The sequence below is a fragment of the Bos mutus genome, chromosome 19, assembly GCF_027580195.1.
Source record: "Bos mutus isolate GX-2022 chromosome 19, NWIPB_WYAK_1.1, whole genome shotgun sequence".
In the NCBI taxonomy this organism is placed as follows: Eukaryota; Metazoa; Chordata; class Mammalia; order Artiodactyla; family Bovidae; genus Bos; species Bos mutus.
This window is the reverse complement of record NC_091635.1, coordinates 7609937-7634873: the sequence shown is the minus strand read 5'-3', so window position 1 is coordinate 7634873 and position 24937 is coordinate 7609937. Positions and strand designations below refer to the sequence as shown.

At 47.2% G+C, this 24937-nt stretch overlaps 2 protein-coding genes across 6 annotated transcripts; both read right to left on the bottom strand.

The window, feature by feature from the left end:
- Positions 1 to 91: 91 nt before the first annotated feature.
- CDK3 (cyclin dependent kinase 3) lies at positions 92 to 4485 on the bottom strand. Of its 2 annotated transcripts, XM_005907964.2 has the most exons (8): positions 4355 to 4485; positions 3595 to 3725; positions 3208 to 3285; positions 3007 to 3127; positions 2723 to 2893; positions 2538 to 2639; positions 2063 to 2266; positions 92 to 818 (listed from the first exon to the last, which is right to left on the bottom strand). In XM_005907964.2, exons 2-8 carry the CDS (start codon positions 3708 to 3710, stop codon positions 693 to 695), a joined length of 918 nt encoding a protein of 305 aa, XP_005908026.1. In that variant the 5' UTR covers positions 3711 to 3725; positions 4355 to 4485; the 3' UTR covers positions 92 to 692. The 2 variants fall into 2 exon arrangements, with proteins under 2 accessions (XP_005908026.1, XP_070245204.1); XM_070389103.1 differs by lacking the exon at positions 4355 to 4485 and having other exon boundaries at positions 2723 to 2878; positions 3595 to 4308.
- Positions 4456 to 24926, bottom strand: TEN1 (TEN1 subunit of CST complex). Of its 4 annotated transcripts, none has more exons than XM_014482258.2 (4): positions 24795 to 24926; positions 16370 to 16466; positions 12689 to 12846; positions 4456 to 4793 (listed from the first exon to the last, which is right to left on the bottom strand). In XM_014482258.2, exons 2-4 carry the CDS (start codon positions 16456 to 16458, stop codon positions 4672 to 4674), a joined length of 369 nt encoding a protein of 122 aa, XP_014337744.1. In that variant the 5' UTR covers positions 16459 to 16466; positions 24795 to 24926; the 3' UTR covers positions 4456 to 4671. The 4 variants fall into 4 exon arrangements, with proteins under 4 accessions (XP_014337744.1, XP_070245206.1, XP_070245207.1 ...); XM_070389105.1 differs by having other exon boundaries at positions 24778 to 24915; XM_070389106.1 differs by having other exon boundaries at positions 24775 to 24913.
- Between the last annotated feature and the right edge of the window lie 11 nt (positions 24927 to 24937).

Sequence of the window (24937 nt, the reverse complement as noted above, 5' to 3'; positions counted from 1 at the left end):
AGGGCAGAAGCTGTCTCCAGCCCTCTGTCAACCTCCCCCTTGTTGGCACGTCCCCAGCGTCCCCCCAGAGCAGAGAGAAACACTAGAAAACTCAGGGATACATCACTTTTATTTTCTGTTCTTGAAGCCAGAGGCATACAAACATAAGCATATCCATGGTGAGAAGACAGCTACTTAGAACATCCGACCTCCCCTCGGGACAGGAAAAAGGCCTCTCCCCCTTGCTCCGCCTCCTGTTTTAACCTGGGACTCTTAACTGGAACTCAGCTCTTCCCCCATAACATTTTAAATCTAAAAAGAACAGCTGGCGGGGAACCCCTTCCTTGGGGGTCTTGCTCTGCAGCTGAGGGCAGGGCGGCCGAGGGGCACTAGGAGGGCCTTGCTGGCGGCCCAGGGAGGCTTTCTGCTCTCCTTGGCACCTGCCAGTCTGGTGCCCAGGGACCCCGCCTCTAACGGACCTCCTCAGGCAGGGGGCTTCTGTGCCCCTATCTTGAAAAGGGAAACCCAGCAAACAACACAGGAGCTTGCTAGCCTGCTGGCAGGACTAACCCAAACTCAGCCCTCGGACAGCTGATGCCAAACTGCTCTCTCCCCAGGTGTGTCCCCTTTCTTGGGGAGGGAATAGGGAGGCGGTGGGGGGGCGGGGGGCAGCAGCTGCAGAGGGGCTTTGAGGCGGTGGGCCTCGCACGTTCTCAGCAGCAGAAACGCTCCAGCATACACTGGTGGGGCGCCGAGGAGGTCTCGGTGGACGAGAAGTAGGGGTGCGCCAGGGCGGCCTTGGCTGAGATCCGCCGGCTGGGGTCGTACTGCAGGAGTTGCTGTGGAGAGAGGAGGAGAGAGGCTGGGCCCCGGGTGTGGCCAGGGCCCCACAGCCCCAAAGCAGCTGCTTTCAAACCCAGAACCGCCCAAAGCCACTACCTCCCAGCTGGAGAACCAGTTCCAGACACTCCCGGAATCTGGGGACAAAGACTTTGTTCTAGTCCAGCCCTGTTGAGTCACCCCCTGTCTCCTTCATGCTACTGAGGCTGAGTCAGTCTCTCCTCGTCCTTAGAGAGCTTTCCAGGCTCCAGCCCACTTCTAGTCAAGACAGATCTAAGTTTCAGGAAGAGGGGCCAAGCACGTCCAGGAAGTACGCTTGAGAGTGGGGCAGAAACAAAAGTCCCTAAACCCAGCTGGGGGGTAGAAGGACCTCCCCACCTTAAAGCAGCCAGGATGGAGGGTGAGGAGTCTTGGTGGGAAGTCCACTCTGCCCCCCAGCACTGGGTTGGGAGGCGCACACAGCCCTCAGGAAAGCTGGGCACACAGCATGAAGATAAACTTGCTGCCCTGCCTTCCTGTGACCCAACATCAGACTCAAGAGAAAAACGTGCTCTGAGTCTTTGGGGGCAAGAATGGATGCCTGGACCCCTCTGGGCATCCTGACCTGGGCCAGCCCAAGGGGTCAAGACGGTACACCTGGAGTGGTGACCAAAGCCTGTGGCGGGGGCTGAGGAAGCGGGGAGGCAGCCCGCTTTGAATAATATCCACAGGAAAAAATTACCAAAACACAGGCCAACCAAGAGAAATGGCATATATCACAGTACAGGGCTTCCCAGCGGCAAAGAATCCGCCGGCCAGTGCAGGAGACGCGAGAGACCTGGGTTCAATCTCTGCGTTGGGACAATCCCCTAGAATAGGAAATGGCAACCCACTCCAACATTCTTGCCTGACGAATCCCATGGACACAGAAGCCTGGTGGCTACAATCCAAAGGGTCACAGAGAGATGGACACGACTGAGTGACTGAGCACACACATACATCACAGCGTAAAAACAAAACTAACTGGAAGAGAGCAGTTTTAAAAAGGACGATGAACATTGGACTTATTGTGGGAGAGGCTTCCAGGTGCAACTGATACACACAGGGACAAGCCAACTGTGTACAGAAGTCAGAAAAGAGCCCGGTTTTGCCCCAGAAGGAGCCAGGGTTACATAAGAGGCTGGATGACAAAGCAGACACTTCTAGCGAGAGCAGCAGCTGGCATGAGGAAGCCTTGGCCTCCCTGCCGCCTACCTGTACCTACCAAGAGCAGGTCCTGGCCCTCGGGCTCCAGGTTGGGCACGACCTCCTCCAGCCCCTTACTGGTCCACTTGGGGAAACTGCCCTTATAATCAGGCAGCTGGGTGACTCCTGGCCACATGGCCTCACTGGGTGTCCCCAGGGTCCGAAAGATACGGAAGAGTTGGTCAATCTCAGAGTCGCCTGGAAACAGGGCTCTGCGGGTCACCTGGAATGGGGAAGGGGAGAAAGCGTGGGGTCTGTTCCCTTGTCATACAGAACCCAGTATCAGATGAGAAGCCAGACCAGGGAGGCACCTTCCAGACATTTTTCCCAGGGCTGTGCTAAAAATCCTGACCTTTTCTGGAAAAAGACCTTTAATGCAATCCCAAACACCCCTTAATCTACTTTTAATAGGAGATTCACAGCCCCCACGTCCCCCCACCCCAGGAGGACCCTGCCTGTGGCCTCCCTCTGGCCATGTTTATCCCTCTGTCTACCATCTCTGCAAAGATGCAACCGATGCTCCAGATATCCACAGCCGTGGAGTAGAACTTGCAGCCCAAGAGGATCTCAGGGGCACGATACCAGAGTGTCACCACCTGGGGGAACAAGAAAACAGTATCATTCAGGGTGGCTGGGTGCACAGGTGACCTCCCTTCCCTCCCACTCTGTCCCCTGGTACCTCATGGGTGTAGGTGCGCAGAGGCACCCCGAAGGCTCGAGCCAGTCCAAAGTCAGCCAGCTTGATGGTCCCCAACTCACTGATGAGCAGATTCTGGGGCTTCAAGTCTCGATGGATGACCCGATGCGTGTGGCAGAAGTTCACCCCCTGCAGCAGCTGGAAGAGGTAACTCTGGAACAGCGGGCAAGAGGAAGAAAGGAGCTGGCAGAGCGGAGGTGGGCGGGGGCTGACTTGCTGGTCAAACAATGGCCCCCTTGCTGGTCAGCCCGTCCTTCTCCCGGTACCTTGACTAGGTGCAGGGGGAGCTCGGAGGCTGGGGTGGAGTCCATGTACTTCTTCAGGTCCTGGCTAAGGAACTCAAACACCAGGTAAAGCTTCTTCTCGCTGTGAACCACGTCCAGCAGCCTGGCCAAGCGGTACCAGTCAACACGCGGTTCCCAGTCGGGCTGGGACAGGCCCACTGCCCCATCCCCTGCCCACCTCACCTGACGATGTTGGGGTGCTTAAGCTCTTTGAGCAGGGAGATCTCCCTGATGGCAGTGCTTGGGACCCCCTCGGTCTCCCTGGAGGAGAGGAGGGTGCAGCAGTGGAGTGAGAAGCTGGGCAGGGTGCTTCTGCCAGCGGGCTGGGGAGGGTTGGGGGGCTGTTTTATATATAACATAAGGATGGCCCACCTCCTGGGCACGTACTTATCACCCCCAGAGGCCCGGGGCAAAGCCTGGGCAGGGTGAGGATGAATGAGGGCTGCACCCCCACTACGTGAGTGAGCAGCAGTCAGAAAAGGAGTCGAATACAAGACTCTGAGATGAGGGTCAGGCGGATAGCTGGGTCACTCCAAACCAGGGGGTCTCAGAGGCTACCCCAGCACTCACAAATCCAGCCTGATCTTCTTGAGGGCCACGAGCTGCCCGGTCTCCTTGTTCCTGGCCTTGTACACCACCCCATAGGTGCCCTCTCCGATCTTCTCCACCTTCTGGAACATGTCCATGTCCGCAGAGCTGCCCTGGAAACAGAGGGTGCCTGGGGCATTCCCCCCTGTGCCCAGCACCCCTGCTGCCCCTTCAGCCTCATGGCACACCCTTGCTGGGCCCCCCCACCCAGGCGCCCGGGGTTCCTGAGGCCTGTGGCCCCCAGGGCTCACCCTGCTCTGCCGGCCAGGCAGACCAGGTCCAGGCCCGGCTCCCACCCTTTACCCCAGCCCCAGCCCATCCCCAGGAACCTGTCATGGAGGGAGGCTGCAGCCCAGGCCAGGCAGGAACCCTCAGGCCCCAGGAAGCAGCTGCCCCAGAGCTGGGCTACAGAGCGCAGGAGGGTCCAAACTTCCCCTGCCCAGCACCCGCCCCTGCCTGGGTCCCGGCCCCAGGGTGGGAGGCTGCCCAGAGGGGCTGCCCTGGGGGGCCCAGGGTCAACTCGGGGCGGAGGTCAGGGGTCAGGAAGGGCTTCAGAAGTCACAGCGCCGCACTAGGCCGTGTGGCCAGGGTGAGGGGCTGAGCCCTGCCTGTTTGGAGATGCTCGGCCTCCTGAGGGCAGAACCTTGGCAGGAGCGGCCCCCGCTGAGTCCTGGGCCCCTCCACCCGGTCCTGGGCCACCCACCACAGCAGCCTCCCCTCAGGCCCTCAGCCCAGAATTCACCAGAAACCCTGCGATCCTGTGGCCTCTCTGCCAGGCAGGCTGCCTGCTCTGAGGCTCCCCCTCCTGGCCCCTGCCGGCACTGCACCACGTGCACACACTGCTCAGTCACACCACTAGGCTTTATTCACGGGGACATTCTGGAACTCTCCAGGACCCACACGAGGCCCAGCGCCCGGCCTCAGAGCTCTAGGCTGCCCTCCCCTCGTCTCTCCAGACAAAGGCTGTCACTCGGGGGACGCTCCTGCATCTTCTCTGCAGCAGCTCCAGCATCTGGCCGGGCGGGAAGGTGGCATTCCCAGGAGCTCCTGGTTTGCTCTCTACTGGCCGCTGTCCCTCTCTTGCTGGTACAGCCTCTGCTCCCGGATGGCTTGTTCTAACAAGGGGAGGTTCATTCCTTCCACACACGTCAGCACCCGGGCCTTCACCACGCAGCTTCCGTCTGAAACACACAGACATCAAGACTCAGGCAGGGTCAGCAACGCACCCTTCAGAGGCATTCTGTTTCTCCTCAATTTATCCTCGGTCCTGAGTTTTGACAGAGAGTCTGACAGGGCACAGCTGAGAAGGATGGATACTGGCAACTTGTCTACCTGGGCCTCAGAACTGTTGGGCCCGCCACAAACTACAGACATGGAACTTAGGTGGGTGGCCTGAAAAGTCCACTTCTCCTGGGAGAAGGCCCAGAAAGATGTGGCCGCTGCCCCCCTCTTTTGTCACGCTAACTCCCGCCAGCTTCTCTGCAGGGCTCAAAGGCCCAGATTGAGGAAGGGCGTCTATCACATCCTGGTCCTCCATTTGTACCAGAGGGCCCCTTGGCATCATGGGAATCGAGGCAAAGAGAACCCCACACTGAAAAACAAATTCACCTATTTATTTGGCTGCGCTGGGTCTTGGTTTCGGCACATGGGATCTTCTATCTTCTCTGCGGCGTGTAAACTCTTAGCTGCAGCATGTGGGATCTAGTTCCCTGACCAGGGATCGAACCCAGGCTCTCTGCATTGGGACCGTGAAGTCTTAGCCACTGGACCACCAGAGGAGTAGCCCCGTATTTTTGTTTTTTTTTTTTTAATGAATACAGTTCCCAACAAACACAGAAGACTTTTAATGATATTAATAAAGCTCCTTAAGTTGTTGTCCCCCTCCCCACCCCCAGCCATGTTGCACAGCATGTTGGATCTTAGTTCCCTGATTAGGGATCACACCTGCGCCCCCTGCATTGGGAGCATGGAGTCTTAACCACTGGACTTCCTGAGAACCCCATATTTAGTCAATCCAAGGGGAGAGTCTAGCCTAACAGGGGCAGATCATCCCACCCTGGACAAGCGGCAGTGGGTGCTTCTAGGAGATGCTGTGGTCACCCAGTGGAGAGGTTTGTCAACGTCCAGGTGACACCAAACAGGAAGGACATCTGGAGTTTGTCCTCCTAACAGTTTGTTTTTGTTTCCACTACGTTCTCTCTGCTCTCTGAGCACGTCAGTGAATACGATAAATGTTCTAGAACATTCTCCAGTCTTCTTTGATGCCGTTTTGAGATAGGAGCATTCTGTGGTTAGAGTCTATGCCTAACCTTCCTTCTAGTCTAGGCCACTTTATTGATTTAACACAGCCCGAGGGCAGAATTCAGAGGCTTCAACTGTCTACATTTCAAACTTTAACACAGTTAAACTGTGTTAGAGACGAACTCGTTTGAAACAAGAGGTTGCCTGTGTGTCATCAGCTTTTGTTGCCCCAGCACTTGGACTGCAAAGGCTGCTAAGCCTAGATCAGGTGGGCATGGGGCTGTCCATCTTTGAAAGGTCTATATAAATGGAATAAAAGAAGAGCATCTTAAGAGCAGGGGTGAGAGAAAGGAGCTGATGAACCCAAAGAAACAGTCATTTAGGGTAATCTCTTCTTGTAAAGATAAAAAGAACCCACAGCAAAGGAAAAGGGGCAGATAAAAAGAGCAACCAGAAGCCAGTGGGTTGAGGTGTGAGTCTGAGATAAGGAAGGGATGATATGGAAAAAACAGACCTTCTTTTAGGAAGTTTGACTGTGGAGGGAGGAGGGTCATAGCTAGGTAGATATAGAGCCAAACTTGATCGCTTATTGTTGTTGCTATTATTTTAATACAGAAGAGACTTAAGTGCTTTATATGCTGGAGGGAAGAACCAGTGGTAACAGGTTAAGGGTTCAGCTGAGAAAGCAAAGCCCCAGCAGGAGGGCCGGTGTTCATCACAGCACAGGGGCGCTGCGCCCCAGGCAGGAGGGAGCCCCCTCTCTCCCAGACTGGAGGAAAGGAGCTACTGATGGGTGCGGTTGTTGTTGTCCTTCAGTCACTAAGGCTCTTGGCAACCCTATGGACTGCAGCACACCAGGCTCCTCGTCCTCCACTGTCTTCCAAAGTCTGCTCACGTTCGTGATGCCATCTAACCATCTCAACCTCATGGCGCTGATGCATATAATTATAGGGAAGACTGCTGCTGTGGCCTCAGTTTAACGTGGGATGTAGGAGGTGAGGAGATGTACTGGAAAGGACCAGGGAGGTGATGATGTAGGGGTTCCTGTGTGACAGGTGAATGCCTAGAGTAGCTGTGGCCCACTGGGGGTTGGGTGGGGGGGGGTGGGGGGGGAAGGGGACTGATCACGACACGTGGAAGAAATTCTAGGCAGGTTCCAGCCAGAGGAGATAACAAACCTTGAAACCAGGGGAACCCCTGGAGCTTTGTGAACTTTCTACATCAACAGTTAGGTGGGACCTGAGACAGTGGCAATCAAATTGCCAACATCCGTTGGATCATTGAAAAAGCAAGAGAGCTCCAGAAAAACATCTACCTCTGTTTTATTGACTATGCCAAAGCCTTTGACAGTGTGGATCACAACAAACTGTGGAAAATTCTTAAAGAGATGGGAATACCAGACCACCTGACCAGCCTCCTGAGAAATCTGTATGCAGGTCAGGAAGCAACAATTAGAACTGGACATGGAACAACAGACTGGTTCCAAATTGGGAAAGGAGTACATCAAGGCTGTATATTGTCACCCTGCTTATTTAACTTATATGCAGAGTACATCATGAGAAACGCTGGGGTGGATGAAGCAGAAGTTGGAATCAAGATTGCTGGGATATCAATATCAATAATCTCAGACATGCAGATGACACCACCCTTATGGCAGAAAGCAAACAATAACTAAGCCTCTTGATGAAAGTGAAAGAGGAGAGTGAAAAAGTTGGCTTAAAACTCAACATTCAGAAAACTAAGATCATGGCATCTGGTCCCATCACTTCATGGTAAATAGATGGGGATACAGTTGAAACAGTGACAGACTTTACTTTTTTGGGCTCCAAAATCACTGCAGATGGTGACTGCAGCCGTGAAATTAAGACTCTTGCTCCTTGGAAGAATAGTTATGACCAACCTAGACAGCATATTAAAAAGCAGAGACATTACTTTGCCAACAAAGGTCTGTCTAGTCAAAGCTATGGTTTTTCCAGTAGTCAGGTATGGATGTGAGAGTTGGACTATAAAGAAAGCTGAGCGCTGAAAAATTGATGCTTTTGAACTGTGGTGTTGGAGAAGACTCTTGAGAGTCCCTTGGACAGCAAGGAGATCCAACCAGTCCATACTAAAGGAAATCAGTCCTGAACATTCATTGGAAGGACTGATGCTGAAGCTGAAACTCCAATACTTTGGCCACGTGATGTAAAGAACTGACTCATTTGAAAAGACCCTGATTCTGGGAAAGATTGAAGGTGGGAGAAGGGGACAACACAGGATGAAAAGGTTGGATGGCATCACCGACTCAATGGACCTGAGGCATTGGTGATGGACAGGGAGGCCTGGCATGCTGTGGTCCATGGGGTCGCAAAGAGTCGGACACGACTGAGCAACTGAACTGAACCGAACCAAGAGGGTGGAGACTGGGGCTTAATCAGGAAGGAGCAATAGAAGGTGAGGGGCTGGAACTTCTTCTAGGAAAGCGATTGAAATGATAGCAAGGTCCAGCTGGAAGGGAGAGGAGGTCGGAGAAAATGGAGTCCAAAGTCTTCAGGTCCTGGTGGTGACGAGGCAGAGGGCAGAAAGATACCAAGGGTGGAACCCAGTTTCAGATGGCACAGGCGGGTGGTTTTGGGTGTGGAGGAAGCATGGGGTAGAGGTGCTTGGAGGCAGAACTGGTCACCGCAGGGGCGGAGGGGGGAGGTGTGGGTGACAAACTTGAAGAGCTGGCTAGACTCTGGCCCTGCCTCTGGGTTTTGGGACACGGGAGACCTGGGAGGCTCCGCGTGGGAGGGGAACTGCTGTCTGGGACAAAAGCTAGGTTTCCGGAAAGTCCCAGAGAAGACAAGAGCATAGGAAAGGGGCTGGAAATAAAATAGTGACAATATAAAAAGCAGTAATTAATAAAGACAAAACAAAAATAGTAAAATATAAAAACAAACACATGCTTTATAGACCCTGGTAAAAAGATTTTTCAGCAAAGTGCAAACATGGAAAGCATTCCTCTCTTTAATTTGGTAATTCTTTACTGCGGAAGAGCTCAGAATGTCACTTGTGTCTTAAATAACAGAACTGGGTAACTGAGCAAGGAAACGTCATTTGGATTATAACATTACGAAGGTTCGAGAGGACACAAGAAAGGCCTACGAGGGGCAGGAAACCAGAAGAGGTGGGACTTATGATGAGAGCCCCAGGGCAGCCTGCGTCCTCACCCCTTAATCACTGGGCCAGAAGCCCTGAGCCCTGCAGGCTGTCCTGGCCTGCTCCAAGGGGCAGGCACTGGCATTTTCTCTCTTTTGCCCGCAAACATTTCAGAAAGATGACCTGAGGCAGCCTCCTATCTCTCCTCAGAACTGCAGACCTTGCCATGGGGCAGGGCCTGCGTCTGATTGACTTTTGTGTCCCCAGAGGACTTTGGACCTGGCTGGGGGGGCCAGACATGCCAACCCAGGCTGAAGGTCAGCGGCCACGGCAAAGCTCAGCCCACACTCTGCCCTCCCTCCTCACCGTTGTCTTTCTTCCCTGTGTCAGTCTCGAATGATGAGTCTGTATGCCTCAGAAATTAGAAACCGAGGGAAAATTTTTTTAGGAAAGAAAAAAAATATACAGATTGTGATGAAAAATGATGAGAAATGTGAAACTAGTTGGAGCCTAGGAAAAATGCTGCTGGATTATTGATTATAATATTGATTATTAGTCAAGCTGCTGGCTTGACTATTAAGCTTCCTGGGTTTGTTTGTTTTTGTCAAGCATACAGCCCAGCAAGGGACTTCCCTGGCAGTCCGTTGGTTGAGATTCCTCACTTTCAATGCGGGGGGCAGGGGTTTAATCCCTGGTTGGGGAACTAAGGTCTCTATGCCACATGGCATGGACAAAAAAATTTTTAGAAAGTAAAAAAAAAACAAAAACAAAAAATGAATACATCAGGGCGGTACTGTCTTTGTTCTCACCAGAGGTCCACAGTTGATGGGTCAGCTATTTGTAATGTTTGATCAGCAGGGCAGGCCCGACTCCTGTGCTACATTCCCCACAAACTTCCACTTACAGATTTGAGCAGCCAGTGATAACAACTGTCACCTGGGTTTATTCTTTCCTCAGGGCTAGAATTTAATGGTTTCTCCTTATTCACTGTGATACTTCACTAAAGAACTTTCCCTGAACTAAAATCCATTCAGAAATAGGCGGGATAAAATCAAAGGAAGGAGGAGCAGGTTTAATGCAAGGAGGAGGAAGCCAATGACTAATCCCAGACCCATGGTCTCCAATAAATGGCATTTAGAAAAATAAAAAAGAAAGTAAGACAGAACTGTTGTAAAGACCTGGGATATGTAACCCAAAGGCAATGCGTGGATTTTGTTCAGCTCCTGCTTTTCAACTTAACTTTTTCTAAAAAGCCATTTTGGGACCAAGGAGGGGAATGAACAGGGACAAGCTATGTCCTAGAGTATATTAAGGACTAGCTATTAATTTTGTTGGGCGCAATCATGATTTTGTTAGAGATACACACTGAAGTATTTATGGATAAATAAAACAATGTCAAATTTGCTCTAAAATACACCAGCAACATAAGCAGGTAAGAGACTTCCCCGGGGGTCCAGTAGTCACGCTCCCAACGCAAGGGGTGAGGGCTTAATCTTTGGCCTGGGAGCTAAGATCCTACGTACATCACAACGCAGGGAAAAGAAGGAAATGGATGTGGGCGATGAAGACACAGACCAGTGGAATGCAGACCTCTGCTGAATCTGGGCGACAGGTACATGGAGGCTCATTCTACTTTTGTGTATGTTTGATTTGAAAATGTTAAATTTTAAAATGTTATTTGGGTTGAATTTGGACTTTCCAGTTTTTTCCATTTTTCTTTCCACAAATAATTCTAAATGTCCACTCCAGGCCCTGGTCCCACCTTTGTTTCAACCTCTATCTCTGTATCTGCAATCAGACCTTTGAGTTCCAACTCCTAAGAGCTCCCAGGACTCCCTGCTAGGGCAGCCTCGGGTGATGTGGGCTGAGGTCAAACTGGAAATCGTTTATTCCAGGTCCTTTGTCCTCAATTCCACCCCTTCTCCTGATACTTCGTTTCAAATCAATTAAGAGGGCAAGGACTCTGAGCTCAAAGGCTTAAGCCTGAATAAAGATTAACTTTTATTAAACCAAACATAATTAAAGTAAGCTCCATTTAATTGCTTTCTTCTAGTACATTTCATCCAGAGTTAAAAACCACTGAAACTTTCAGAAAGTAAGTTGGCAGTGTAAATCAAGAGACATATCCTTTAATGGAGCAATCCCACTTTTAGGAAACTACCCTGAAGAAATAATCAGAAAATGAACAAAAATTAGAACACAAGAGTATTAACTGTAGCGTTTTTAATATATATCGAAATAGATTTTTTTTAACTGGATTCCGCTCCCCCACCCCCGCCAGGCTATAAAGCAGTATATTTTCATTGTAAAATGCTAATAAAAGTATAGGGAATCCTACAGTTCTACCACCCAGACATAATTATTCTTAACATTTTGGTAAATGCTATTTCAAACTTTTGTATGTATAAAAATGTCCATCTAACAAAAGTGAGATCAAATGATACATGTTGTTTTATAAACTGCTTTTTCTTTAGTAAAATACTATGAACATCTTTTCATGTCAATAGATGTTTATAACATCATTTTTGGTGGTTGTATAATATTCTCCAACTGAATATACCATAGTTTTTTAATGAATTAATGTACAGTGTGCTTATAAGAGCAAGAAATGGAAACAACACTGATGTCTAATGTTTGTGTGAATTAGTGCATGCGTGTGTGCGTGTGTGTGCATTCGTGCTCAGTTGCGTCCTACTCTGCAACCCCATGGACTATGGCCCACCAGGCTCCTCTGTCCATGGGATTTCCCTAGCAAGAATACTGGAATGGGTTGCCCTTTCCTCCTCCAGGGGATTTTCCTGATCCAGGGGTTGAACCCAATTCTCCTGTGTCTCCTGCATTGGCTGGTAGATTCGTTACCACTGAGCCACCTGGGAAGCCCTGTGTGAATTAGTATATACATCTAATCTGATGCTGGGAGGGACTGGGGGTAGGAGGAGAAGGGGACGACAGGGGATGAGACGGCTGGATGGCATCACCGACTCGATGGACATGAGTTTGAGTGAACTCCGAGAGTTGGTGATGGACAGGGAGGCCTGGCGTGGTGTGATTCATGGGGTCGCAAAGGGTCGGACACGACTGAGCGACTGAACTGAACTGAATCTATAAAATATTATATAGCCATTAAATACTTTAGAAAAAATTTCAAGACACAGAGGAATCTTATGAAATAATGTTAAACTAGAATAACCAAATACAAGAGGTTATAGTTATATAAACCATAGGACAAAAATGGCACACGGACGGCCAGAGAGGGAGGCAAAGAATCCAAGTATCCAGGTTTTAAAGTTTTGCAACCTTCTACTCCCGATGCCATGGAGATTCTCCCAGGTTGCTTCTTTTCTATTTCTCTCACCCTGACTCCCTGGCCTCTTACTCTAGCCCCTCTTACTTCTTGGCTTCTTACTCCAACCTCTCTGGGTCTTGGTTTTCTCATCTATGAAATAGCCATAAGATAACTCAGATTAAGGGCTTGTGAGTAGATTCAAAAACTTTTAAGCAAACCACAAGCCTGGCACATTCTAGACCTTCAGAAATGAAGGCTTTCTCTCCCTGCTTTCTCGCTCCCCTATGGCAGGTCCACTGGAAAGGCAATCACATCTCTTTCCCTTGAGTCCCTACTGATATGGAAGGAATGTTAACCTCAGTGAGGGACCCACGCTGGGTTAGAAGCCAGGCCCAAGCACCCAAGAGCCTATGTGAGGTCAAGGCTTACCCTTCTGGTGCTCCAGTTCCCCAAGGACAGTGTAGAGGGAGCCCAGCTGGGCTTGGAACGGCTCCACCAACTTGGTACAGATGAGGATTGGGTGCTGGTCAGATCTGAGTTGAGCCATCAGGGTTACTTGGGACTGGGTCATGTCGTAGCTGCACAACCTGCAGGTCAGGGTACATGGGATCATTTCCATCCCTTGACAGAATCACCCCAAGGCTCAAAAGGTTCTGGGAGGCCAGGATGTCCATGGGAAAATGTTCAGCCCCGCTCGGATCAGAGAAATTAAAGTGGTAGCAACAGAAAACATTGTTTTGGCCCATATAATTGAAGTATAAATTACATTCATTAAAAGACATCTGTTTGAGACTTTCCTGGTGGTCTGGTGGCTAAGACTCCAAGTTCCCAATGCAGCGGCCCAGGTATCAATCCCTGGTCAGGGAACTAGATCCTACATGCCTCGACCAAGAGTTTGCATGCCATGACTAAAGATCCCGAGGGCCGCAACTAAGACTCAGTGCAGCCAAATACATAAAAATTATTTTAAAAAAAATTTAAGGGACTTGTTCATTGACTGTTGACAAAAGTATCCACTGTGCAAGGGAGAACCCCAATCTAGCTTTGGCACATTTCCATCACCCACCAAAATCCCCTTGTGCCCCTCTGAACTCAGTCTTCCCATCTCCCACATCAGGCAATCACTGATCTGTTCTTGGTCTCCACAGATGAGCTTTCCTGCTTAAGCATCTCATGTGAATGGAACCCAAAAGCATGTATCCTTCTGTGTCTAGCTTCTTTGATTCAGCATAATGGTTCTGAGACCCATCTATGTGTTTCATAAATCAGTAGCTTGCTCCTTTTTGTATTGCTTGTTAGCACTCTGTTGAATGGACTAATACATTATTATTATCCATTTACCAGCTGATTTAGTCAGCTTATGAACTTGTGCTGAACATGTTTTCATCTCTCGTGGGGAAATACCCAAGTGGCATTTCTGGGTTGCATGGTCAATCTGTTTAAAGGAAACTGCCAAATTATTTTTCAAAGTGGTGGTGTCACTTTACTTTCCCCCCAGCAATGTATGAGGGTTCTAGTTACTCCAAATCCTTGTCAGCACTTGATATGGTTCGTCTTTTAGCCACTCTAGTGAGCATGAGATGCCATATCATTGTCGTTTTAATTTGCATTTCCTTAATGACGCATGATGTTGAACAAATTTTCATGTGTTTATCTGTGATCTGGATATCTTCTCTGATAGTGCTTGTTGAAATCTTTTACCTATTTAAAAATTAAGTTATTTATTAGGAATTCCTTGGTGGTCCAACTGTTAGGACTCTGCACTTACACTGCTGAGGGCCTGGGTTCAATCCCTTGTTAGGGAAAAAAGATCCCACAAGCCACATGGTGTGGCCAACAAAATAAAAAATATATAAATAAAAATTAAGTTCTTTATGTTCTTATTATTGGATTATATGAGTTCTTCATATATTCTAAATACAAATCATTTGTTGAATATATACAATATACATACACACATCACTCCCAAACATCTCCCTGTTTGTGGCTTGCCTTTTAATCTTCTTGATGGTATCTTTTGATGAGAAGCTTTTAATTTTGTTGAAGTCCAAATTTATTCATTATTGCTCTTTTATGGCTTTTGTTTTCTGAGTCCAGGAAATCTTTGCCTGTCTCAAGGTGTATGTGAAGATCTTCTATTTTCTTCTAAACAATTTTATAGTTTTATCTTGTACATTGATGATCCAGTTAGAATAATTCATGTGTGTGTGTGCTGTGGGGTAGGGATCAAGTTTTCTTTAACCTCCATAAGAATAACCACTGGACCCACCAGAGAAGTCCCATTAATAAGTTTGGTATCCATGCTCCTAACCATCACTCTTCTTTGGGGCCACCCAGTCCCCAAAGTACTTCATGTACTCAAGCTCTTGGAGGTGGAGGCAGGGGGGAGGGTAGACTCCCATTTCCATACACCTGCTCTGATTCTGTGCTGTTGGAGAAGACTCTTGACTGCAAGGAGATCCAACCAGTCCATCCTAAAGGAAATCAGTCCTGAATATTCTTTGGAAGGACTGATGCTGAAGCTGAAATGCCAATACTTTGGCCACCTGATGGGAAGAACTGACTCATTTGAAAAGACCCTGATGCTGGGAAAGATTGAAGGTGGGAGGAGAAGGGGACGACAGAGGATGAGATGGTTGGATGGCATCACCGACTCAATGGACATTGAGTTTGAGTAAACTCTGGGAGTTGGTGATGGACAGGGAGGCCTGGAGTGCTGCAGTCCATGGGGTTGCAAGGAGTTGGACACGACTGAGCGACTGAACTGAACTGAACTTATATGTCTCCAAGACAGGCCCCAATGATTCTATTTTTTTTTTTTTTGGTCACACTAGGTCTTTGTTTCGGCACGTGGGCTCTTCCTTGTGGTTCTCAGGCTTAGTTGCCCTGCAACATGTGAGATCTTAGTTCCCCGCCCAGGGATCAAACCTGTGTCCCTGCATTGAAAAGTGGATTCTTAGCCACTGTACCACCAGGGAAATCCCTCCAGTGATTCTTATCTCCTGGCATGCACATCCCTGTGCAACCTCCTATCATCCTAACTAGTGCTGACTTGCGTGTAACCAATAAAACATTGCAGAGATGACTTAGAGTGATTTCTGAGATGAGGTCATTGATACTGTGGCTTTATCTTTGCTGGCTCTGTTGAGTTACTCCTTCTGGAGAAAGTCAGCTGCCAAATTATGAAGACCTTCAAGCAGCCATATACTGAAATCCATATTTTTGAGAAAGTGAGCCTGCGTGACGAGAGGCAGCACAAAACTGCCAAACATGTGACTAAGTCCCTGTAGAATCAGATCCTCTAGCTGCATGCCAGCCTTCAGATGCTGGCAGCCCTGGCCAACATCTCAATTATAATCTTCAAAGCCAGTCTGAGCCAGAATCACCCAACAAAGCCATTTCCTAATTCCTGACCCACGGTACATATGAAAAAGATAAACTTTTGTGGTCATTTGAAGCCACTAAGTTTTGGGGCGATTTGTTACCCAGCAATATGTGACTAGGGGCTTCCCTGGTGGCTCAGAAGGTAAAGAATCTGCCTGCAATGCAGGAGACCAGGGTTTGATCACTGGGTTGGGAAGATGCCTTGGAGAAGGGAATAGCTACCTAGACTAGTATTCTTGCCTAGAGAATTCCATGGACATAGGAGCCTGGTGGGCTACAGTTGCAAAGAGTCAGAAAGAGTCGGACATGAGTGAGTCACTAACACTGCACTGAAATATGTGACTAACACAGTATATATATTTATACACATATTGTGTGTATACACACCCACGTATACACATACATACACACATGAAAAAGCATATAATCAACAAAAGGTTAATGGTCGGTGATTTTTGCTGGCTTTCTTTACACGTTTACAGATTATCAACATTTCTTACATTGAATATACATTGATTTTTTAGTATTTTTTAAATAATTAGATAAAATTATAAGAATTTTGCTTTTAAAACAATTTTGAAACTATAATAAATTTAAAATATAAAATAAATCATTTAAAAATAATTAAAAACATATAATTTAAAAATAATTTTAAAACTATATTAAAAGACTCCATTTTTTTTTTAAACACTCCCCCCAACACCACATGAAGAAAAACATTCTCACCTGCCAAATGTCCTCAGTGTGTCCCCATCAGGAACCTGGCCAGCACTGACCTCCCAGGGGAAGAAATAGGTCCCGGGTTTGGGCAGCATTACTGCTCCTGTAACCAAATAGTTGACATAGACTTTTGAAGATAATGACAAACTAAGCGAACCATGAGATGGAGATTAACAGAAGTGAGACCAGCAACATGTGAAAAGCTAGTTCCAGGGGGAGGTGTTTCAAAATTTAAAAAGATTTTTTGATAGATCTGTGTGGAAAGTGTATTTGTTGTTGTTTAGCTGCTAAGCTGAGTCTGACTCTCTTGTCACCCCACGGACTGTAGCCAGCCAGGTTCCTCTGTCCATGAGATTTCCCAGGTAAGCATACTGGAGCAAGTTGCCACTTCCTTCTCCAAGGGATCTTCTCGACCCAGGGATAGATAGAAACTGTGTCTCCTGCATTGGCAGGAGGATTCTTTACCACTGAGCCACCTGGGAATTCAGAGAGTGTATTATTCCCACTCTAATTCCTATGCAACCGTTTCCCTCCTCAAGCCCCTAAAAGGGTCAGTAAAAGGCAGACAGTAATGTGACTTCTGTCACTACTGACCTCTGCCATCCTAGTATGAAAACTCTCGTAGCCAATACATAATGAATAAGTGTACTTTATTTCCTGCCAACTTGATTTACAAAAACATGCAATGGGTTGGCTTGGCCCATGCTGATGTTTGCCAATCTCTGCCAAGGTGAACCTGTTTTCATAAAATTTTTATCTTTTCATTATTCAAATAAAGACAAAGATGAGTGTATCTTTATTTCCCATCTATACTATAGTATACATGCTGTTCTTGATTTTTTTTCACTTAATATATTTTGACACTTTCATAGTTGTAATAAAGGGTGTCTTCACATTTTTAAAACAAACTTTTCATTTTTGAATGATTTTCATTTTTTTCAAAATGTTAGATAAGCGGGGATTCAGGACTAACTAAAGGCATCCTGACTAAAGGACTTCCCTGGTGGCTCAGATGGTAAAGCGTCTTCCTACAGTGAGGGAGACCCGGGTTCAATCCCTGGGTGGGGAAGATCTCCTGGAGAAGGAGATGGCAACCCACTCCAGTATTCTTGCCTGGAAAATCCCATGGACAGAGGAGCCTGGGAGGCTACAATCCATGGGGTCACAAAGAGTGGGACACAACTGAGCGACTTCACTTTCACTTTCAAAGGCATCCTGAAAGCGTTGGTCTTCAACTGTTTCTGGATTGGGCAAGCAAGTGGAGATCTGAGCCAAGAAAATAGTAAGTAAATAATTTCAAGATCCTTCTGAAAATCAGATGACACAGCTCTATTCCCCAAGTTTAATGTAATCTAGACTCTTGCACAAGTGTTTGCAATATCCTCTAGCAAGGCGGTCATAGGGGATGGTTGTTGACCCATGCTCCATGGTCATGTCAGTATCGTGTGCCAAGAATGAGTTTGGCCAGTGTAGCGGAGAAGCGACTTACTCAGGGGTTCCTCCAAACACAGACATCCTTCATAGCTGCGACCTTTGAGAGAGCTATCTGGCTACCAGAGACGGTCCCCTAATCATCTCTGGCCTGAGAGAGAAACAAAAAACAGAACCAAACCCCCAAAACAGTCAAGAGAAGGAAAAAATATAGTGGTTGCTGTTGTTGATAATGGGGACAATCCCACCCAATCTAGCAAAATGCTGAAACTTGAGAATCTTTTTTAAAGTAATTCTTCTACTCTCAAGTACCATGTATAAGTTAAACTATAATTAACTAGGTCATTAATTTTAATTTTTAAAATTACCATGCAGAAGCACTGATTACCATGGAATATGAATAATGGAATAATTACCATTATTAATGGTAATGGTAAATATGAATAATTACCGTGGAAATCTGAATAATAGTACAACGTGTACTTCAAGCCTTTTCATTCCTCAAGGTAAAATATCCACTTCTAGGAGAAAAATCCATGGTATGAAAAATATTCTTCTTTTTAAATGGTAATTATAGTTAAACTATAATTAACTAGGTCATTAATTTTTATTTTTAAAATTACCATGCAGGAGCACAGGCTCCAGGCATGTGGGCTTCAGCAGCTGCAGCACACAGGCTCAGCAGTTGTGGTTCCTGGGCTTAGTTGCTCCTCCTCAGGCGGAATCTTCCCAGACCAGGGGTCAAACCTGTGTCCCCTGCATTGGCAGGCAGATTCTTATCCACTGTACCATCAGGTAAGCCCTCTTTTGTACATTTTAACCTCAATTTTTTCCTTCAAACAAAAGTTGCTATGTGCTTATTCAGATATTTCTGTTGACTTAATAAGCACAGCTGGCTCCATAAATCATTATCCATATATTATCACACATTCAGGAACATTTCTGTGAAGATATATCAGAACAGGCTTCTCTCGTGGCTCAACTGGATTTCAAACAATCTCTCTAGAAATCTGAATAATGGTACAACCTGTACTTCAAGCCTTTTCATTCCTCAAGGTAAAATATCCACTTCTAGGAGAAAAAATCCATGGTATGAAAAATATTCTTCTTTTTAACGACTGGGAGGTTTGAAAATACTGTTCAGGAAGGGTGGTGACCCAGTGACTGCTTCTGACTGCTTCTTTCATCTTTTCTGAAGGAACTGCCCAGGTTTCTTCAATGGGATTGAAGATCAGAAAAGAAACACTTATAACTAAGTTCATCATAGCTTTTGTCGGCTTAGGACTTGTTTCTTGTGGACAAGAAACTGTATCATACACGTTTACCACTCCACAATTAGAACAGGTTACTGGTTTATCACAAAAAGGTAAGGATATAACTCAGGAACAACCAAAAAGAAGAGTCGCATAGAACACAGGAGGCGGGGTGGGCTGTGGTGCTTCTATGCCCTTTCCTGTCACTTGCGCAGCCAAGCCCTGTGTTCACCAACCCAGAAGTCATTCATTCATGTGTTTACAGTTACAATTCTTTGTTAGTCTTATAATACACAATGAATCGCCATTGTTAAAACTCAAGTTACGTCACATGATTTGACCTATGGCCTCAAAAGATTCTATCACATGCGGATTACTTCCAATTTAAGTGTGATCTCAACTAAATGAATTTTACAGTGACAAAAGAAAATGACTACTTCACTATGCCTTTAAACGTTCTGCAATCACCAGAGTAGAAGTAAATTCAGGGAAGAATCATCAACGGATGTGAAAAGTTATTGGGTAAAAGTCTGAAGAACAGGTTATTCAGGGACTTCCCTGGTGTCCAATGGCTAAGACTCCACACTCCCCATGCTGGGGGTGCCAGTTCGATTCCTGGTCAGGGAACTAGGTCCCACGTGCTGCAACTAAGAGTTTGCGTGCCTCAACTAAACAGCCTGCAAACCGCAACAAAGACTGAGGATCCTGCGCACCGCAACCATGATCTGGTGCAGCCAAATAAATAACATCTTTTAAAAAGATAAAGAACAGGATATGTATGTGGTCTCAACATGTATCTCCCACAGACTACTTATTTATTAATTACAAAGGGGAAAATAGTCTAGTTCACAGTGAAGAAAGTGAGCAAATACAACCTTCATGTGCCTCCTGGATGTGACGCTCAGAGAAGGACACGTTGCTTCTGTGATATTCCTGTAGAAAATGCATAATCCGAATCTAATCATGAAGAAATATCAGACAAATCTGAATTGAGAGACTGTCCACAAAGCAAGTGTCAAAATCACGGAAGACAAATCACTCTGGTTAAAAGAGGCTCAAGTGATGTTAGATGGCATCACCGACCCGGCGGACATGAATTTGAGCAAACTCCAGAAGATAGTGAAGGACAGGGGAATTTGGCATGCTGCAGTTCACGGGGTCACAAAGAGTCAGACACAACTTAAACAACAACAACAAACTTTTGGACGACTGTTACAGGTAGAATTCCTGCCCCCGCACAAAAAAAAGTAAAGTTGAAGTCATAACCCCCAGGACCTCAGAATGTGACTTTCTATAGAGATTCTTCAGAGGTAACTACGTTAAAATGAGGTCATTCCTGAGGGCCTCATCCAGTATGACTGGTATCTTTCTAAAAAGGGAAAAGTCTGAACAGGGACGGATACCCACAAAGAGAGGAAGCCAGGTGAAGATGAAGTCAGAGATACTACACAAGCCAAGGAACACCGACGATTGCCAGCAAGCTATCAGAAGCTGAGAGGCATGGAGCAGGTACTCATTCACAGCCTCAGAAGGAACCACCCTGCTGACACCCTGACTGTAACTTCTGGCTTCCAGAATCCTGACACAACAAATCCCTGTTGATTAAGCCACTTGGTCTGTGGTGCTTTGTTATGGTAGTCCTAGCAAACTAATACAGCTAAATATAATTCATGATCCATGGACCTTGGTTGGGAGGAAAAAATTGTGATAAAGGACTTCATTGGACAATTATAAGTCTACAGAAAGGTTTGGAATAGTATTGTATCGACATTACATGTCCTTAATTTGATAACTGCCGTTTTCCTGTTCACTGTGACCATTTATGTCCTCTCCCAGGGAAAGGAAATAGACAAAAGAGGACAATGTTTCAACCAGAACCAAGTCCTATGGCTTTAATACTACCTACCAGCCACCCTCTCTATCTCTTAGAGCCCCTTTGTCTTCCATATGCTTAAGCCAGGAGTCATTCTTTTTGATATCTACTTATGTATTTATTTATTTATTTGGCTGCTCTGGGTCTTAGATGCCACATGGGATCTTTGCCGTGGCCTGTGGATCTAGTTCCCTGACCAGGGACCTGACCCAGGCTCCCTGCATGGGGAGCTTGGACTCTTAGTCACTGGACCACCTGGGAAGTCCCTTGTTGTTCAGTGGCGAAGCTGTCTCTGAATCTTTGCGATCTCATGGACTGTAGCATGCCAGGCGCCTCTGTCTTCCACCATCTCCCGGAGTTTGCTCAAATTCAAGTCCATTGAGTCCGCGATGCTATCTAACCATCTCATCCTCTGCCGCCTCCTTCTCCTTTGCCCTTTTCCAGTATAGGAGCTTTCCCAATAAGTTGGGTCTTTGCATCAGGTGGCCGAAGTATTGGAGCTTCAGCTTCAGCAAAAGTCCTTCCAATGAATATTCAGGGTTGATTTCCTTTAGGACTGACTGATTTGATCTCCTTGCAGTCCAAAGGACTCTCAAGAGTCTTTGCCAGCCAGTTTGAAAGCATCAGATCTTTGGTGCTCATCTTTCTTCATGGTCCAACTCTCACATCTGTACATGACTGGAAAAACCACAGCTTTAACTATATGGACCTTTGTCGGCAAAGTGAGGTCTTTGCTTTTTATTACGCTGTCTAGGTTTCTCATAGGATTCCTTCCAAGGAGCAAGCATCTTTTCATTTCAAGGCTGCAGTCACCGCCCTCAGTGATTTTGGAAGTCTCTTAACCACTTATTAGAACTGTTAAAATTACAAGTCTCCATTGGCCATAATGCCACGTGGGATCTGTGCCTGTTTTGCCATCACCCCTCCTCTAGCTCATCTTCACCTCAGAACTACACATTTGCTTTGTCGCAGACTTGAACAGGCTTCCCCAGACTTTCACGCGGCTGGGTCTCTCCCGTCCTCAGCTCTCAGGCTGTCTATCTCCTCGGCAAGACCAGCCCTGTCCACCTCATCTAAAATGGCATTCTCACCACCCCCAGTAACTCCATCCTCAGTGCAGTCCACTAAATAAAAGAATTTCAAATAATAAGATCTGTTTACTTGGTTAATGTTGACGTCTCCCACTAGCTTATCGGTTCCTTGAGGGCCATGACTCAGCATACTCCCCGGTATAGCCCCTGTGCCTGACAGTGTCTGGAAAATTATTAAATATTTATCAGATGGATGGATATATTCATGAAGAAGAGAGTGAAAACCAAAACCATTTACCTCCCCCTACAATCAGACCATTCACAGAGAACCCAAACTACATCTTACTGCCCACATTAACTTAACTTCGCGATGCTGGTTCTTCATCAGCATCTTTTACTATTCCCAACTGTCCAGTCCAGAAAGCGGGTTTGAATATCAACAACTAGCTTGTTCACTGAGATTTTTTGAGTTCCCCTGCCTTGCCCTTTCTGCTAATTTTGACTGTTGTGCAGTGGTTTGTATCAAGTCTTAATCAAAACCCTGAACTAAGAGACTCATCTTAAACCAAACTTCCAATTCTCAATAAATTGTGACCTTACTGTCTCTCTGAGGCACTGCCCAGGCTTTGCCAAGCAGCAGTCACCCTTACTGAGTAAGCAATCAACTCAGATTTGTTTAGTCAGCAGATTATGTTGGTGATATTAGACAGCCAGCTTTGTGTTTTTTTTTAAAATAATTTTATTTTTCTTTTAATTGGAGTATATTGGCTTTATAATGAAATGTTAGTTTCTGTTGCACAAGAGAGTCAGCTCTCATTTTTTTTTTAATTGGAGGCTGATTACTTTAAAATATTGTGGTGGTTTTTGCCATACATTGACATGAATCAGCCATGGGTGTACATGTGTTCCCCATCCTGAACCCCCGCTTCCCACCTCCCTCCCCATCCCATCCCTCAGGGTCATCCCAGTGCACCAGCCCTGAGCACCCTGTCTCATGCATCGAACCTGGACTGGTGATCTAGTTCACATTTGATAATACACATGTTTCAATGCTATTCTCTCAAACCATCCCACCCTCGCCTTCTCCCACAGAGTCCAAAAGTCTATTCTTTACATCTGTGTCTCTTTTGCTGTCTCGCATATAGGGTCATCGTTACTATCTTTCTAAATTCCATATATATGCACTAATATACTGTATTGGTGTTTTTCTTTCTGACCTAACCTGTCTAAAATAGGCTCCAGTTTCACCACCTCATTAGAACTGATTCAAATGCATTCTCTTCAATAGTTGAGTAATACTCCATTGTGTATATGTACCACAGCTTTCTTATCCATTTGTCTGCTGATGGACATCTAGGTTGCTTCCATGTCCTGGCTATTGTTAACAGTGCTGAGATGAACATTGGGGTACAAGTATCTCTTTCGATTCTTGTTTCCTGGGTATGTAGGCCCAGCAGTGGGATTGTTGGGTCGTATGGCAATTCTGTTTCCAGTTTTTAAGGAATCTCCACACTGTTCTCCATAGTGGCTTTGAGAGCCTGCTTTTACACAAAAGGAATACACAGTAGCCAGACTAAACAGTGTGATGCCTAGGGGCATAAAAAACAGCAGGGGTTATCTGAGACTTCTGCCCAGGTACATTGGAGTCTGAGATAAAAGGAACAATCAGTACTCAAGATCTTGTCTCTACTTAAAATTTTGCTATTTTACTCATCGCAGATTTTCCTACATTTTTATTTTTTTAATGTCTTATTATACTACTACTAACTGTGACTACGGAGCCATGAAATTAAAAGACGCTTACTCCTGGGAAGGAAAGTTATAACCAACCTAGACAACATATTAAAAAGCAGAGACATCACTTTGTCAACAAAGGTCCGTCTAGTCAAGGCTATGGTTTTCCCAGTGGTCATGTATGGATGTGAGAGTTGGACTATAAAGAAAGCTGAGAGCAGAAGAATTGATGCTTTTGAACTGTGGTGTTGCAGAAGACTCTTGAGAGTCCCTTGGACTCCAAGGAGATCAAACCAGTCAATCATAAAGGAAATCAACTCTGAATATTCATTGCAAGGACTGATGCTGAAGCTGAAGCTTCAATACTCTGGCCACCTGATGTGAAGAGTCAACTCATTGGAAAGGACCCTGATGCTGGGAAAGATAGAAGGCGGGAGAAGGGGAGGGCAGAGAATGAGATGGTTGGATGGAATCACCGACTGCATGGACATGAGTCCGAGCAAGCTCTGGGAGTTGGTGATGGACAGGGAAGGCTGGCGTGCTGCAGTCCATGGGGTCGCAAGGAGTCGGACAGGACTGAGCGACCGAACTGAAGCCCACACCCACAACCCATAATAAATGCGGGGTCGGGGGAGCGCTAGCTATCTCACACTCTGCTTCCCCGCCGCCTTCGCCTTTGGCAACAGAGATGCTATTATCTTAACAAGTGATGGCTGGAGCCTCTCCTCAGTGCGACCTTTTGTCCCCGTCCTTTTGGTTCCACTCTTGGAGGGTTTTGGGAAAAACCCTACAACCTCCCCGAGCCATCTCAAGAAGGCCCGGGTCACCCGCTGCAGCCCTGGAGACCCCCTCCCCCTCTCACGTCCCGGGAGGACACGGCGCGCGGACCCGGAAGCGACGGCGCGGGCGGGTCCCGGGGCGCAGGCGCAGTCGTCCTCAGACGCGTGGTCCCGCCCCTTCCCAACCCCCCGGCGAAGCTGTGTGGGCGCGCGGGTGGCCGCGGGCGGCCTTTTTCCCGCCCGTGGGACCGCCTGAGGAGGAAGGGCCGGGTTGCTGAGAGCGTCTCGGTTCCCCCCGCACCACCACCACCACCTGGGCAATTCCTTGACCTTCTTCCGGGGTCCGCTTGTCAAGGGGCTGCTCTGAGGCGCCACTGGCCGAGAATAGGGGACTCGCCCGCCCCGGCGGCGCCCACAGCGGCAAAGCCGCCGCCTCACGCCCTGTCCGCGGTCGGTCACGCGCCTTGGGGCCG

What these genes read in the sequence shown, in the direction of transcription:
- CDK3 (XM_005907964.2), bottom strand. Translation starts at nt 3,710, where the DNA reads ATGGACATGTTCCAGAAGGTGGAGAAGATCGGAGAGGGCACCTATGGG. An exon ending in AAGAAGATCAGGCTGGATTT is followed by an intron (nt 3,286 to 3,594) that starts GTGAGTGCTGGG and finishes CCTCTCCTCCAG; the next exon opens with GGAGACCGAGGGGGTCCCAA. An exon ending in AAGCACCCCAACATCGTCAG is followed by an intron (nt 3,128 to 3,207) that starts GTGAGGTGGGCA and finishes CCGCTTGGCCAG; the next exon opens with GCTGCTGGACGTGGTTCACA.
- TEN1 (XM_070389104.1), bottom strand. Translation starts at nt 19,995, where the DNA reads ATGCATTTTCTACAGGAATATCACAGAAGCAACGTGTCCTTCTCTGAG. An exon ending in CATCCAGGAGGCACATGAAG is followed by an intron (nt 16,467 to 19,922) that starts GTTGTATTTGCT and finishes ATTTGGTTACAG; the next exon opens with GAGCAGTAATGCTGCCCAAA. An exon ending in ACACTGAGGACATTTGGCAG is followed by an intron (nt 12,847 to 16,369) that starts GTGAGAATGTTT and finishes CCTGACCTGCAG; the next exon opens with GTTGTGCAGCTACGACATGA.